At 42.8% G+C, this 14108-nt stretch overlaps 1 protein-coding gene and 1 long non-coding RNA gene across 6 annotated transcripts in view; one reads left to right on the forward strand and one right to left on the reverse strand.

The window, feature by feature from the left end:
- Positions 1 to 5351, reverse strand: part of NPHP3 (nephrocystin 3) — a 37742-nt gene extending 32391 nt beyond the window's left edge. Inside the window, exons 1-5 of one of the 4 annotated variants that reach the window (XM_023620938.2) lie at positions 4905 to 5044; positions 4554 to 4622; positions 2760 to 2885; positions 2044 to 2194; positions 69 to 221 (exon numbers count right to left, since the gene is read on the reverse strand). In XM_023620938.2, coding sequence (XP_023476706.2) covers positions 69 to 221; positions 2044 to 2194; positions 2760 to 2885; positions 4554 to 4580 — 457 coding nt within the window. In that variant the 5' untranslated portion in view covers positions 4581 to 4622; positions 4905 to 5044. Of the gene's footprint in view, positions 1 to 68; positions 222 to 2043; positions 2195 to 2759; positions 2886 to 4442; positions 4623 to 4904 lie in introns of all 4 variants that reach the window. The other 3 variants (XM_023620936.2, XM_023620935.2, XM_023620939.2) reach the window with 3 other exon arrangements.
- Positions 5352 to 5706: 355 nt separating this feature from the next.
- The window catches only part of LOC111768416 (uncharacterized), a 117883-nt gene continuing 109481 nt past the window's right edge, over positions 5707 to 14108 (forward strand). For both annotated transcript variants that reach the window (XR_002800778.2, XR_002800779.2), the window contains exon 1: positions 5707 to 5927. This is a non-coding gene — a long non-coding RNA (uncharacterized lncRNA). The remainder of the gene's footprint in view (positions 5928 to 14108) is intronic.

A 14108-nucleotide genomic window follows, 5' to 3' on the forward strand; every position in this document is an offset into this window, starting at 1 on the left:
GCACAAGATTATAGGACACGAACAGTCACTACCATCAGCCAAGGTAATTGGCAAGTGCTGTGTGTTACCTCTGTTGACGTTTGCAAAGGGTCCTTCCACGTCTATAGAACTATGGGCGAACTCAGGGCCCCTGAAGGACTGCTGAAGCTGGATCATACTCCCTATGGACGGCTCACTTCCCAAGGCTCCGCCAGTCCAGTATTCACACTGGGTTCCAGCAGCTGTAACAGCAAGAGATTTTATCTTGTGAAAACCAAATTCGTAAATGTTCAAAAACTTATCACATATCCTGAACAGAGTTTCTACTTTAAGAAAAATATTACAATATTGTAAATACAACAACTATTCAAACTTTAATGATTTTGAAAGTACTTTGCCACCAACCTCTGGCAAGTTCTAAGGTGCTGGTTAACATAATTCTAGTTATCATCTCAAATTCAAAGAGGGGATTAAAAAAAAGATGAAAAGAAACAAAGAATACAAGAACCAAAGGAATTATAGTAACAGAGAGAAGTTAAAAACACAACCCCACACACAAAAATTCTGAGAAACATTTCCAACTGTACAGTTTAGGTATCAATGTAAAATCTGAAGGAAAGCATTTCAAACGAACACTATTACCAGCACACCAGTAATCAACATCGGTAATTCATTAGGATGTAAACTGAGAATGTAAAAAGTATATACTCTTTAACCTCCAAGAGCAACAGAATTAATGTCTGAATCAATAGGTACTTATGAACATGTTGATTTTTTTTTATAAATTATATTTGCCAGAATATCTACATGGCATCCTTCACTAACTACAAGTAAACTGGTATTTGGGCTAAACCTCTGGCAAAACTGAGATTATTATTTGTAGATGTTTGACTCTCAAATGAGTAACATTTCCTCAGGCACTCCTTCTTCATGTTTAAATCAAAATATGAAGAAAGACCTAGAACGAAATATTAACTTGCTTTCCTTAACTTGCCAGGACAATTACAATACAATAATTTTGAAACACTATGCATTTTAACATATGTCAATACTGAAATAACCACTAAGACTAATGTAGGGGTATAAAAGCATCTTCTTAGTCACTCTACACCAATAAGAATCACTTCATATTTTTTCTCAAAAGTTAGTAATAAAAGTCCCAGGATGCTGGTCAGATTCCAATGGTATAAAATGCAAATTAAGAAGGAATTGTCAGTTGTCATATTTTACTCCAAAATGCATCAGTTTGTAAGAATATAATTACAGTTTTTTATAAATGGGAGAGTGACTGAATTTTTCCACCACCTTTAAAAGAGAATCTTTTTTGTTTTTCAGTATCAGTCACACTTTAATAATATTTTCTTGGAATACAGAGGACCCTTTCATTCTATGATTCCAGGCTTTTGTTAGATCTAGAAAAAAAACTATTTTATATGTTTAATTATAAAATAAAAACTTTTTGAATAGTTCACAAAGCTGCATTGGAAACCACTCAGTGAAACAGAATACAGATATTCTAACTGACAGTTGCAAAGAATACATCATTATGGGGAATAACAATGTGGCCGAGACTACTAGCTGTCTTCCAATATCCATTCTCCCCTTCTCCTTTAGTTTCAGAACCCCAAATTTTAGGTAGATACATGGGTCTCCTGCTAATGATTACACTTTCCAATCTTCCTAGGTGAGGTTCTGGCCAACGGGTTTTGAGTAGGGGCATCTGTATACCTTTCTGATTGTGTTTTCAAGGAAAGGAATGTATTCCTTTCCCTCTTCCCCTGGCTGAAAGGCAGATGTGACGGTGGGACCTGGAGGAGCCGTCTTAGAGGAGAGAGAGACAAGCTATGAGTTAAGGTTGGCAGAGCAACAAGACAGAAAGAACCTCAGCCCCTGACAACGTCACAGATTTCATGGAAAAGAGCTGTCATAACAGCTGAGAAAGAGAAAGTGCAAGTCTATCTGTAACAGCAGTCACTTATAGGTTAAAGGATTCAAAGTTGGCTCTAAAATATCACTACACCTATACTGAAGGCTCAAAATATCATAAATAGGAAATAAATTTACCAGTAACATCCGTGCAGTTGTCATCGGAATCAGACTCCCCAGGATCAAACACTTGGATCCCCTGAGCCTGTAGCCTCTGAAGCTTGCTCTCCAACTCTCGCTTGGCCCTCAATAAGTCCTGAATTTCATTTTCCTTGGTCTCCCTAAAAATCTTTAAAAGAAGAATTTTAATTTTGAAACCTTTTCCATAATCAAAAAGTTGTGTCATCAGCTTTTAAGGGAAAAATCTTTCATTCATAAAACCAATATTCGTTTAGTCCTTGATCTTCTCTTTTGTAGGATGAATTATCCAAGTACCTCCACCTCATTGTTCCCTTACTGGAACGCACAGGAATTCTTGCAGGATGCGTGTCTCTAGTGTGGGGCTGTCTTGCGCACTGCAGGATGCAGATTTGTCCCCCTCCCGCTAAATGCCCGCAGTGTCCTCCCAGAGAAAACATCCCAAACATTTCCAAATGCCTTCCCCCCATAGAGAACACTTTCCTTTTTTTTTCAAAATCCCTATTAAGATGTTCACTTTTATACCTTTTCTTTGAAACTATCTTAAGTTTACCAGGTTCAACTTGAATATGTAAAAAGTGCTCTATCTAGTTTTTATAACTTTCAAGACTCCTACATCATTTACTTCTATTTATTCATCGCAGCATTATAGGAACTTTAAAAATATACTGTTCTTATTCTATGTCACTTTGCAGGTAAAAAAAAAAGGAATTTACCTTGAATTGCCTTTTAACTTTATCTCTGTCATGTTCAAATGTAGCTGCTCTCTCCATTGCTTGGTATTTTGCTTCTAAAGCACTTTCCTTTTCGCGAAGTATCTTCTGATAAGTTTTTTGAAGTGCCTGGAATAATTTACATTGTTATTTCTAATAAAATTAGTATTTCTCCAAGTTTTACATTATCTTACAAACATCCTACATATCTTAGAATTTTAACAATCTACTTACTATTTTACCAGTTATCAAGAACTGCATTAATGGCGTTTTATTCAAACACATAATGAAAAAACTGCAAACACAGAAACTATAGTAAATGAAGACACTAAACATTAAGCTTTCAATGGAAATTAATACTTTTTCTTTGAAATACTGCACCAGCTCTTAATCCTCTCTACACCTCAGTTTTCTCATCTTTAAGAGAACAAAAAGTACAATTTGTAAGGCTTAACTTGAAGGATAATTAATTCAGTGAGACCACGTGCTCCTTGGTTCCATGTCTTCCTCATTTTGCTGTCCCTGGAGTGCTTGCAGTGCCTGACACACTGCAGGCCTCCAGTAAACGTCTGACTGAATGGATTAAACAAATACAGAAGAGTTTTTTTAATGCCTAGATACGGGAGAAAGGAACTAAAAGGGTTACATAAGGAATCAGGATTGCTAACAGGAGGAACCTGGGACTGTGACATTTGTCAGCCCTTACTGTACTCTTCCCTGGTTGCTCCAGCCTTCTTTTCTACTTCTATCTCAGTTATTTCCAGCGTGCAGTGTCCATTGCACAGTGGCTTGAACACATGAAATCTGATATCTGAAATCTGGTCCATGTTATGCATGCAAGCACATTAAGACTGCCCAGTAGGAAAAGCGATAAGACAACAGATAGACTGCTGATAAGTATGTCTTCCCAGATAACAGCGCTAATTATACAACAGCTAATGGTGGGGGGGGGGGGGGGTGACTAGAACCCCTAGTCTAGAAGGAAAAAGGCTTCTTCCTTTTAGAAAAATTAGTCTGAGGTATTTATTCAATTCCTACTGTGATGAGCCCAGGAACACTTGGGCTGTCTAGATTTCTTCCATAGTAAAGAAAGAGAATAAACAAACCACAACCCTCAGATGAGCCCAAAACTGATGGCACAAAGTCTCACAACTTTGCTCACAGAGAAGAAATCTCTTGCTTTATATGCTTTTTTAAAACTACTTTCAACTTTTTTTTTGCTAGAAAAGATTCACCCTGAGCTAACATCTGTTGCCAATCTTCCTCTCTTTTTTTTATTCCTCCCCAAAGCTGTATATTCTAGTTGTAGGTCCTTCCAGTTCTTCTATGTCAGCCCCTGCCACAGCATGGCTACTGACAGATGACTGGTATGGTTCCATCACCAGGAAACGAACCTGGGCTGCGTCAGACAACCGTGGGGAACTTGAACCACTAGGCCATCAGGGCTGGCTCTTTACAGGCTATGTGGACCAGTCAAAATAGATCTACCACAGGGAGGGCATGCAATAATGGTTTTTGAGTAAATTAATCAAATGGGTTAAGGGAATTTGACTACACCTAGGCAACACTTTCATCCACAGCAGTAAAGATGGTGAAAATCAGGGGACTTGCAGAAAAATTCACTTCAAGATCATTAAAACCTAAGACCTATCGAACTTCACAAAGAAACCGAGACGTGAGCCCCACCTTGGAGGTAAGTAAAATTTGAGGGAGGGAGTTAATAACTACTAGGAGGAGTGTGTTGAGTTGCTTGAACGCTTGTGACCAAAGTCTTGTGTGTATCTTGGGTGAACATACTTCCCTGGAGCCCCCGGAGATGGGCATTTGCTGCTCCAAGACACTGTCAGGCTAATTGCTTCAAGGGGTCTGAATGAATGAACCAGAAACAGAAAGGAGGGCGGTTAGTTAAGGAATCAGTTTAGACCCCAAGAGTATATGTTCCCTCAAATTAAAACGCGGAGCAGTTTCTGCTCAACTTTGAAAACCACTTGTTCTGGAGAGGAGACAGGACGGACGAGGGACGGAGTCAGGCGTCCAGCGTGCAGCCTGGCGGTGCAGCCAAGCGGCTGCGCGGCGTGGGCAGGCCGCCCCCGGCCTCAGTTTCCCGGGGTCGGGCCGCCCCCGGCGAGCGCCCGGGCCCCGCGTTACCTGCAGCTCGGCCCGCAGCCGCTTGTTCTCCGTGTCCAGCTTGGCCTCGCGGCGGCCCATGGACAACAACTCCTGGTTCTTGCTGACCCGGAAGATCTCGTACTCCTTCTTCAGCCGCTCGTACTCGGCCGCCGCGTACTCCAGCTCGGGCACCGACGAGCCGGTGGACTTGAAGCTGGCCCCCAGCAGCCCGCCGCCGCCCGTCCCGCGGGGCAGCGACCCGGGCCCGGCCCCCGCCGCCGCTCCCGCGCCCCGGCGGAAGGAGCTGCGCAGCAGGCGGGCCTTGGGCTTCACCTCCACCGGGATCTCGCAGGCCTCGCCGCCGCCCGCCCCGTACGTGTCCTCGATCACCTCCCCGCCTGCGGGGCTCACGAGCGACGACGCCGTCCCCATGGTGCGGGCGGCAGCCGCTGCCCGTCAGCCGGGTACCAGGAGGGGGCGGGGCGGGGTGAGCGGGACGGGGCGGAGCAGCGGGGCGGCGGGGCGGGGCGGAGCATCGGGGCGGGGCGGGGTGGGGCAGTGGGACAGGGAGAGCAGGACGGGGCGGGCAGCCGGACGGGGTGAGCGGGACGTGGAGGGGCGGGGCAGCAGGATGGGGCGGGGCAACTGGATGGGGCGGGGCAGCCGATCGGGGTGAGCGGGACGGGGCGGGGCGAGCGAGACGGGGAGGGGCGGGACAGCTGGACGGGGCGGGGCAGCCGGACGGGGTGGGCGGGGCAGCCGGACGGGGTGGGCGGGGCAGCCGGACGGGGTGGGCGGGGCAGCCGGACGGGGTGGGCGGGGCAGCCGGACGGGGTGGGCGGGGCAGCGGAATGGGGCGGGGCGAGTTGCGCGGCTGCTGCTTGGGACCCGCCCGCTCCACGAAGGCAATTGGGAAATCTGAGAAATGTATTGAGCGTCTGCTACGTGCCTCTGACTGTGTGTCTCCAAGTTTGCATGTAGTTGGAATGACCAGCAGGACAGTACCAGCCAAGAGCTTTAAGCTTTACAGCCTGAGACCACCAGAGACAATCCTTAGACAAGGTGAGGTCTTTTCACTTTTTGCCGCAAGGGACGATGGAGGCCACACACCAGAGGAACTGTGGGGCATCTCACCAAATAATGGGAAAGATAGAGTGTTACAGTATTTGGGGGAAGGGTGAGATTTTAGGTGATAAGAAAAATGAAAAGAGATGGGGGAGCTGTTTTAGACTTTAAAGTCAGGGAAAGGTGGAGTTGGCATCTTCTCCCTTAGCCTATCTTGTGTTCTAGCCCTTCCGACTGCTAACTCGGGTTTCTAACCTCTCCAGGTTCAGACCCCTGGGAGAGGGGGCAGGAAAGGCTTTATTTGATTGACACTGCTGTGAGCTGGATGTTGGTGCTCTTTGGACTTGGCAAATGGCTAAAGCTCACCCTTTTTTCATAGCTGATTTTGTAAATTCTTCAGAGACCCCCTCCCCCTCATAGCTGGAAATTTCCTTGATTCCACCTGGTGCAGGTCTCATCCAGCTCATGCTCACTCCTCCCCCAGCTGTAAGGAATCCAGTGAGACTGGAAGCATCCTCTCTGCTGATGTTTGTGCGTACCTCCAGGGTCCCCCTTGGACAAATCAAGATAATCCACTCTGGTTCATTGGCCTGTGTGTGTGTGTGGCGGAGGGGCGGGGGGGGGGGGGGGGGGCCTGCGTCTGACCACAGGTGTTACAGGTCAGGTTTCCTGGGAAGCAGACTCTGAGGTGGAGGTAACCATGCAAGAGGCTTATTAGGGAGTGTCCTTGGGATCAACACCTCTGGAAAGGAAGTAAAAGAAGCAAGACTGGGCAGTGGGAGAAGCTGCGCTTTGCTGCAGTCCTTAAGGGAGGCCTCAGCCAATCAACAGGGACTTCTGGAGCTGGGATGGCCCTGTAGAGTTATCCTAAATTGGGCTGGGAGGCTGGGACTTTATACCCACGTACCAGCCAGTAACCAACTCCCTTCAGCCAAAGCAGTCTCTGTGGGGACTGACAGTTGAGCGCTGTCTGCTGGCGTCACTGCCGGTGGCTAGAGGAACAAGTCTTTCAGGCGTCACGATATCTAACAATAAGAAACACAGTCTTTGCCCCAAAGAACTCTGGGAATGCAGGCCAATTCCAACTCCCTCCATCACAGTAACCAGTCATCCTTTCTCTTACCCTTTAGATTTTCTTCAGGAGGGAGTTGTGTTCTTTAAACTCCAGGAGATACATATTAAGCTCTTCAGGTAGTCTCCTGAGATAAGGAGAAACATTCCCACCATCACAGTACCTCAAGAACTCTCTCCCTTTAAAGTCTTTCCTCATCTCTAACTCCCAATTCTTGTCCCCTCAATGTGGCTCAGTGGTTTAAGGATCATCCACTAGGTTTCTGACCACCTCCTCTGAAAAATTCTGCTAGTTTTGCACCTCCTTTGGAATGTGCCTCAGATGAAGGTTATCACATCAGTGGTGTCAATCCAACAATCCTCCCCTACGTGTGCATAGTACTGTACTTAACTGTTTTCCTGAACTTGTTCTCCATTAATTGTCTACATTCTACCAGTCTTAGATTTTGGGTAGTTGTTATTATTATGCCGTTTGTTGAATAGATTCATCACCAGCAACCCTTATTGAGCTTCTGCTAAAAACATAATGTAGTGGAAATGACTAATGACCCAAAGAGATGTCACATGTGGCCCCATTTCTCAAAAAGCATAGGAGTTGTTACTGCGTTCCTTAACTTTTAAATAGTTTTACAGGTGCCCCCAAATACAAATCCAGGTTTGCTGAGATCATGGAGACATCCCCCAAATAGTGATTACTGGCTATCTTTCTCATCAGGGGCAATATGAATAAATTGTGTGCCTTCTGACCTTGGATAACTGTTGGTTAATGCCTCAGTGACCTACGTGAGTGAGTGAGCCGGGAGGTGATCGGATATAGAGTGCTACCAGATACTTAGTATAATAGTGTGGTTGGTTTTCAACATATTTCTTAATCCTAAAACATCACAGAATTTAGTCTAATTTACAATCTCATAATTTGTTTCCCTTCTTTATGCTGAATTTAACTCACATACCTCAGTCTGCATTTTGAAGGGATAACTTTGAGTATGGAAGTATGGTGAGAATAAAGTCTCTGACAGGCAGCTTATGGCTGATTAAAGATGCCTACAAATTTTTTAACACTCCTTCCATTGAAAGCTGAGATTTGTGATGAGGACAGGCTTCATAATTTGTAGGACCCAGTGCAAAATGAAAATGGAGTGCCCTTTGTTCAAAAATTGTAAAGAATTTCAAGATGGCAACAGCAGAGGATTAAACCAAGCATGAGGCCCTTTTGAGTTCAGGGCCCTATGCAACTGCACTTGGAGTTCTTCAAGGGGTCACACTCTCATGACTCCAGCCTGTTTATGACTCCTTCCCTTGAATCTGGTTGGGCTCCGTGACTGCTCTGACCAGTAGACTATGGCAGAAATGACACTGTGTCAGTTTCGGAGCCCAGGCCTTGAGACAATGGCAGCTTCCATGTCTGTGTCTTAGAACACCATCTCTGGGAGCCTTGAGCCTCCATGCAAGGAGACCTACTATCCCAACCGAGACTGCTAGACTGGAGATGTTATGTGTAGGCATTTCAGGTGACAGTTCCACTTGGGCCCAACCTTCCAGACAAACTACGTGAAGTGAAGCGAAGCCAACCTGGATTCTTCAGACCAGTCTGTTTGCTAGCTGGATACCACTGAGTGGCTTCAGTCAACACCACAGGGAGAACAGAAGAATCACCCAGCCAACCTCTGCCCAAGTTCCTGACCCACAAAATCGTGAGATATAACAAAATTGTTGTTGGTTTAAACCACCAAATTTGGGGGTAACTTCTTCTCACACCTGGAACAAGAGAAGAGTTTCCCCACATTTAGTTAAGGTAGCTTGTTAATAAACAATGCTGCTGCCTTTTTCAAAACTGTGATTTGTAGAATATCATTTGTGTAGGTCAGCGTGTGTTTGGTCCTCAGACTATGAATCTCAGAATCACTTGGGACACTTGTTAAAAATTGAGATCCACTGAATTTTAATTTCTGAGACTGGAGCTTGCAAATTTGCATGTTTAGTTAGCTCCCAGGTGATACTTGTGTACTTTAAGATCTCAGAACCAGTGAGATTGCGCAAAAATTGTGGTTAGAGATGATTAATTCCTTGCTACTCAAAACGTGGTCTACAGACAGCAGCATCAGCATCTCCTTAAAGCTTATTAGGAATCAGATTCTCAGGTGCCATCACAGACCTACGGAATAACTGTGCAAATTAAAAAGATCCCCAGATGATTTGAATATATCTTAAAATTTGAGAAACACTGCCGTAGAACAATGATTCTTAACCTTGGTTGCACGTTACAGTCACTTGGAGAGCTTAAAAAGATAATTACTGTCGCCTGGGCCTCTCTCCAGACCAATTAGATCAGAATCTCCAGGGGTGGGGATCTGGCCATCATTATTTTTTCAAACCTCCTCAGAGGATTTTAATCAGTAGTCAAGGGGGAAAACCAATGGTTTCATCCTCTTCTGTGTCATTATTGCCAACGTGTGTGCAGTCCCCCTTGGCAGCCACATTGGTATATGTTTGCATGCATCCAGATTCCTATTTAAGCTTGCTTTCCTTTCATCACAGTTCATCATAGTGAGTGGATATATCATTTTGGCCGTATTGATAATATTGTGCTTCGATTTTAGAGATACACATGGCTTCAGAAATGGTCAAAGTGTCCCCGAAAAAATTTATCACCTTGAGATAAATGACCTAATTGGAAATGCTACATGGAGTAGCAGTCTTTGAAGAGAAAGGAACTTTACAGAAGGAAGGGATTCTCTTATTAAAATTGCTGAGCTTCTTCCAGGCTGTTTAGTCCTGCTCAGTTCTACCAAGTGAACTCTGATTTCAGGAATTAATTAACGATGGGGGCCGTCTGATCTGATCAAGCACCTGTGATTTAAATTTTTTTTACCATTAGGGGGCAGTATAACTCAGGAAAAAAATTGGCTGGCAATACATATAAAAAAGAATCATCCTTCCTGTATGAAGATAAGGATTGTAAAGAATTCAGTCCAGGTGTTGTTTTCAGTAGTGATCATCTATATTGCCGTACTTGGTTCCCATCCCAAGTCATAACACGACTCTGGAAATTAGTTATGAAACAGGAGCAGGGGTCTGCAAACTTTTTCTATAAAGGACCAGATAATAAATATTTTACTCTTTGTGGGCTATATGGTCTCAGTCTCAATTACTCAACTCTGCCAGGATAGCACGAAAACAGCCATAAACAGTGCATAAAGGAATGGGCCTGGCTGCATTCCAGTTAAACTTTATTTACAGAAACAGGTGGTGGGGCGGATTTGACTTGAGGGCTGTCGTTTGTTGGCCCCTGAACATAGGGATAGTTTTCAAATCTGGATAATTTTCAGAAGAACTTGGGGGGGCTTGTTAAAAATTTAGAGTCCTGGACACCAAATCTGCTGAATCACAATATCTGTGGATGGGCCCAAGCATCTGAATTTTTTGAAGTCCCCACATGATTCTGAAACAGATACTAATTTAGTAACCATTAGGCCAAAACAAAGTTAACTGCCCCGTTTAGGGAACTGTGAGGTCCTCCTTGGCATATTATAATATTTTTGGTATCTGAGTAACGAACCATGGTGTAAAGATGTACGTGTGGAACTTACGCTCAGGTTATCTCTACAGGTACCCTCTCAAAGTGCATCAATGCAGGTCTCATTGCTATGTAAACACTTGTAGTAAGCCACTGGCTTGGGGGTTGTTTTGTACCACAGCACATCCTAGCCTCTCCTGACTGATGAGGGGGCATACTGAATTACTTTGAACAGGGAAGGAGAGGAGATTGAAGAAAACGGGAAAAGGAGAAGGAAGAATTTAGAGAGAGGGTGGAATGGTGTAGCACCTCCCGCAAATGTTCCCAATCTTCAATCAGTTTGCAGCCTCGCAAAAAGCTTGCTGTGATTGGTTTTTTTTGTTTTTTCTTTTTGCAGAAATTGGTGAAGGGGAGGAGTTTAGTGCCTAGGCAAGTACAAGGGTGAAATAAAGGCCACACACGCAGAGGCAGTGGGCAGGGAAGTTGGGTAAGAATATTTTAGGTATGGAGTGTTCATTTCTCATGAAGTGTGTTCTCTAAAGATAGTGTTGCCCTGGCTGTTTCACCTTGGACTAAGTAAATGTATGGATATATAGAAGGCCATGCTTTAGAAAGAGCTGCAATGGGTTTTGTTAAGGATATGATGGCAAATATATTTACTTTTGGTCCTAAAGCATACTGCACATTTTGGACATTCATTTAACAACAAAAAAAAAAGTTCTGTTTTTCTGGAGCAGAAGCAGCCTCTGGGATGCAAAAAGCCATTTATTTCCTGCTTGCTGAGAAATGTCCCTTTGCTTCTCAAGTTCCGTGCTGTTCTTCCCCCTCCCTTTACCCCCACTCACGTTCAGCTGTGAAGTTAAATATAACCTTAATTTCTCTTATGGCACCACCCATCCCAAATCTGGTAGCTAATGTCCACTTCAGGCTGCCATTGGTGACTGTCACTTCTTACCCACACTTGTGACCCACATGGTGGGAAGCAAGCAAGGAGCCAGATTTAATCAGCTTTCAGTGGAGAAATGAAGTCTTCTTCACTACTGTGTAGATTTGAGAAAAGATGTGCCTTTTCTGACTTAAGTCAGACACCAAGGAGAGAGTCAGCTGAGATCTGTAGTTGCCAGAAAAAAACCCTATATTTCTTCACAAGTAATATATGGCTAAAAATGGCAGGTTTTCATTTTCAGAGTTTAAAATGTAGGTGAATTTATCTTTTAGATAAGATTTATTCATGGTTCTAAAATTTTACTAATTCTTATCATAACAGTGATGGGAGTTTTTATATTCAAGTTATAGCCTCAATCTATAAATGAGTTGTGTTCCAATGATTAACTTAGTAATCTGATCTTTAGTATTTTGAAGCATATTTTCTCAAACAATGTTAGGTGAAGTGGTTATTGTTTCAGTACAGCGCACAGAATGCTGTTTATGCTAAGTGCAGAATAAAAACAATCCGAACATCATTGTAGTGTGTATTCTATAGAACCATGCTTTCAGCATAGTAGCTCAAATTATTTAAGAGTATATCTATCCTCGGGTTGTGAGATCTTAGGTATCACCCCTGCTTATATTTGTGGCCTTCTAGACACTATGAAGAAGATACCTAAAGAAATGATAAAGAGTAGAGCAGAAATAAATGAAATAGAGAATAGGAAAACAATAGAAAAGATCAACAAAACTGAGTTGGTTCTTTGAAAAGACGAACATAATTGACAAACCTTTAGCTAGACTAAGGAAAAAAGAAGACTAAAGAAAACAGGGAAAAAGCTCCTTGATATTGGTCTTGGCAGTGATTTTTTTGGATATGGCACCAAAAGCACAAGCAACAAGAGCAAAAATAAACAAGTGGGATTACATCAAATTGAAAAGCTTCTACACAGCAAAAGCACACAAAAAACAACCAAGAAAATGAAACGGCAACCTATGGAATGGGAGAAAATATTTGCAAACCATATGTCTGATAAGGATTTAATATCCAAAATATGTAAGGAACTCATACAACTCAATAACAAAAAATCCTTAAAAAAAAGAAGGAAATTCTGCCATTTGCAACAACATGGATGAACTTTGGGAGCATTATGCTAAGTGAAATAAGCCAGACACAAAGACAAAAAACAGATGGTCTCACTTATACATGGAATCTAAAGAAGTCAAATTCATAGATGCAGAGAGTAGAACCGTGGTTACCAGAGGTGGGAGAGGAGGAGATGGGGAGATGTTGGTCAAAAGGTACAAACTTTCACTTATAAGATGAATGAGTTCTGAGGGTCAAATGTACAGCATAGTGACTATATTTAACAATATTCTATACTTGAAATTTGCCAAGAGAGTAAATCTTAAATGTTCTCACTATACACACAAAAAATGGTAACTATATGAGGTGATGGATATGTTAACTAACCTCATTGTGATAATCGTTTCACTATATATATATAGATAGATAGATAGATAGATATCTCAAATCATCGCATTGTACATCATAAACTCACACAATGTTATTCGTCAGTAACTCAATAAAGCTGGAAAAAAATGTGATTCCACTACATACCCATTCACATAAATAAATAAAATGAAAGAGAGGCAATTCTAAGTGTCTGCAAGGACAAGGATTTGGAGCAGCTGGAACTCTGCTACACCGTCTGAAGGAGTATAAATTGTTACAAGCCCTTTGGAAGATTGTTGGTTAGTATCTCTTAAAGCTGCATGTCCTGGCTGTTCTGGTCCTAGACATAATCCTTACAGAAATGCATACATATGTTCGCCAAAGGACATATACGAGATTGTGAAGAGCAGTATTACTCATAACTACCCAAGATCCCAACAACGAAAAAATGAACTATATGGTGGTGTAGTTACAAAGGAATACCACACAATAATGAAAAGAAAGTACTTCCATAGGCAACAACATGATTACAGTTCACAAATGTTGAGGGAAAGAAACAGACGCAAAAGAGTTCATGTTTAGTGACGTCATTTGTAGCATGTTCCAAAGCAGGCAAAAGTAATTTATGATGACAGAGGTCAGAGCAGCAGTTTCCTTTGGCAAGAGAGAGACTGGGGGCTTCTAGAGTGTTGGGGAGGTGCTATTCTTTGATCTGGAGGTAGCGATATGAATTATTCACTTTATAAAAATTAACCGAGATTTACACAAAATTTGTGTGCTTTTCTGTATATCTACTGTATTTTAATAAACAAACATTTACTCTTAAAGAGAAAAGAGGACACCTAGGGCCACATGTCAAAATGGGTACATTCCATTGGTCTGAGACAGATGCTCCAGCAGGGAGGGGACTCGGAGGAGGGGACAGGGAACGGGTTGTTATATAGTTTCCATTGCTTAGATTCTAGCAAGATCTTGTACAAGTTATTTGACTTCTTGCATTTTAGTTTCCTCATCTGAAAGGGGAGATAATAGTAGTTCACTTCACAGAAGTTGTAGATAGCCAAATGAGTGATCTAGAAGTGTGAGAATTCATTATATTTTGTTCCTCAGGGATCCAGAAAACACACTACTTAATTTAACTAACCTATCTTCTCTAGGGTGACCCTAGAGAAAATTTTACAAGCCTAACAGATATATTTCATTCTCT

This window comes from Equus caballus, chromosome 16, assembly GCF_041296265.1.
Source record: "Equus caballus isolate H_3958 breed thoroughbred chromosome 16, TB-T2T, whole genome shotgun sequence".
NCBI classification, from domain to species: domain Eukaryota; kingdom Metazoa; phylum Chordata; class Mammalia; order Perissodactyla; family Equidae; genus Equus; species Equus caballus.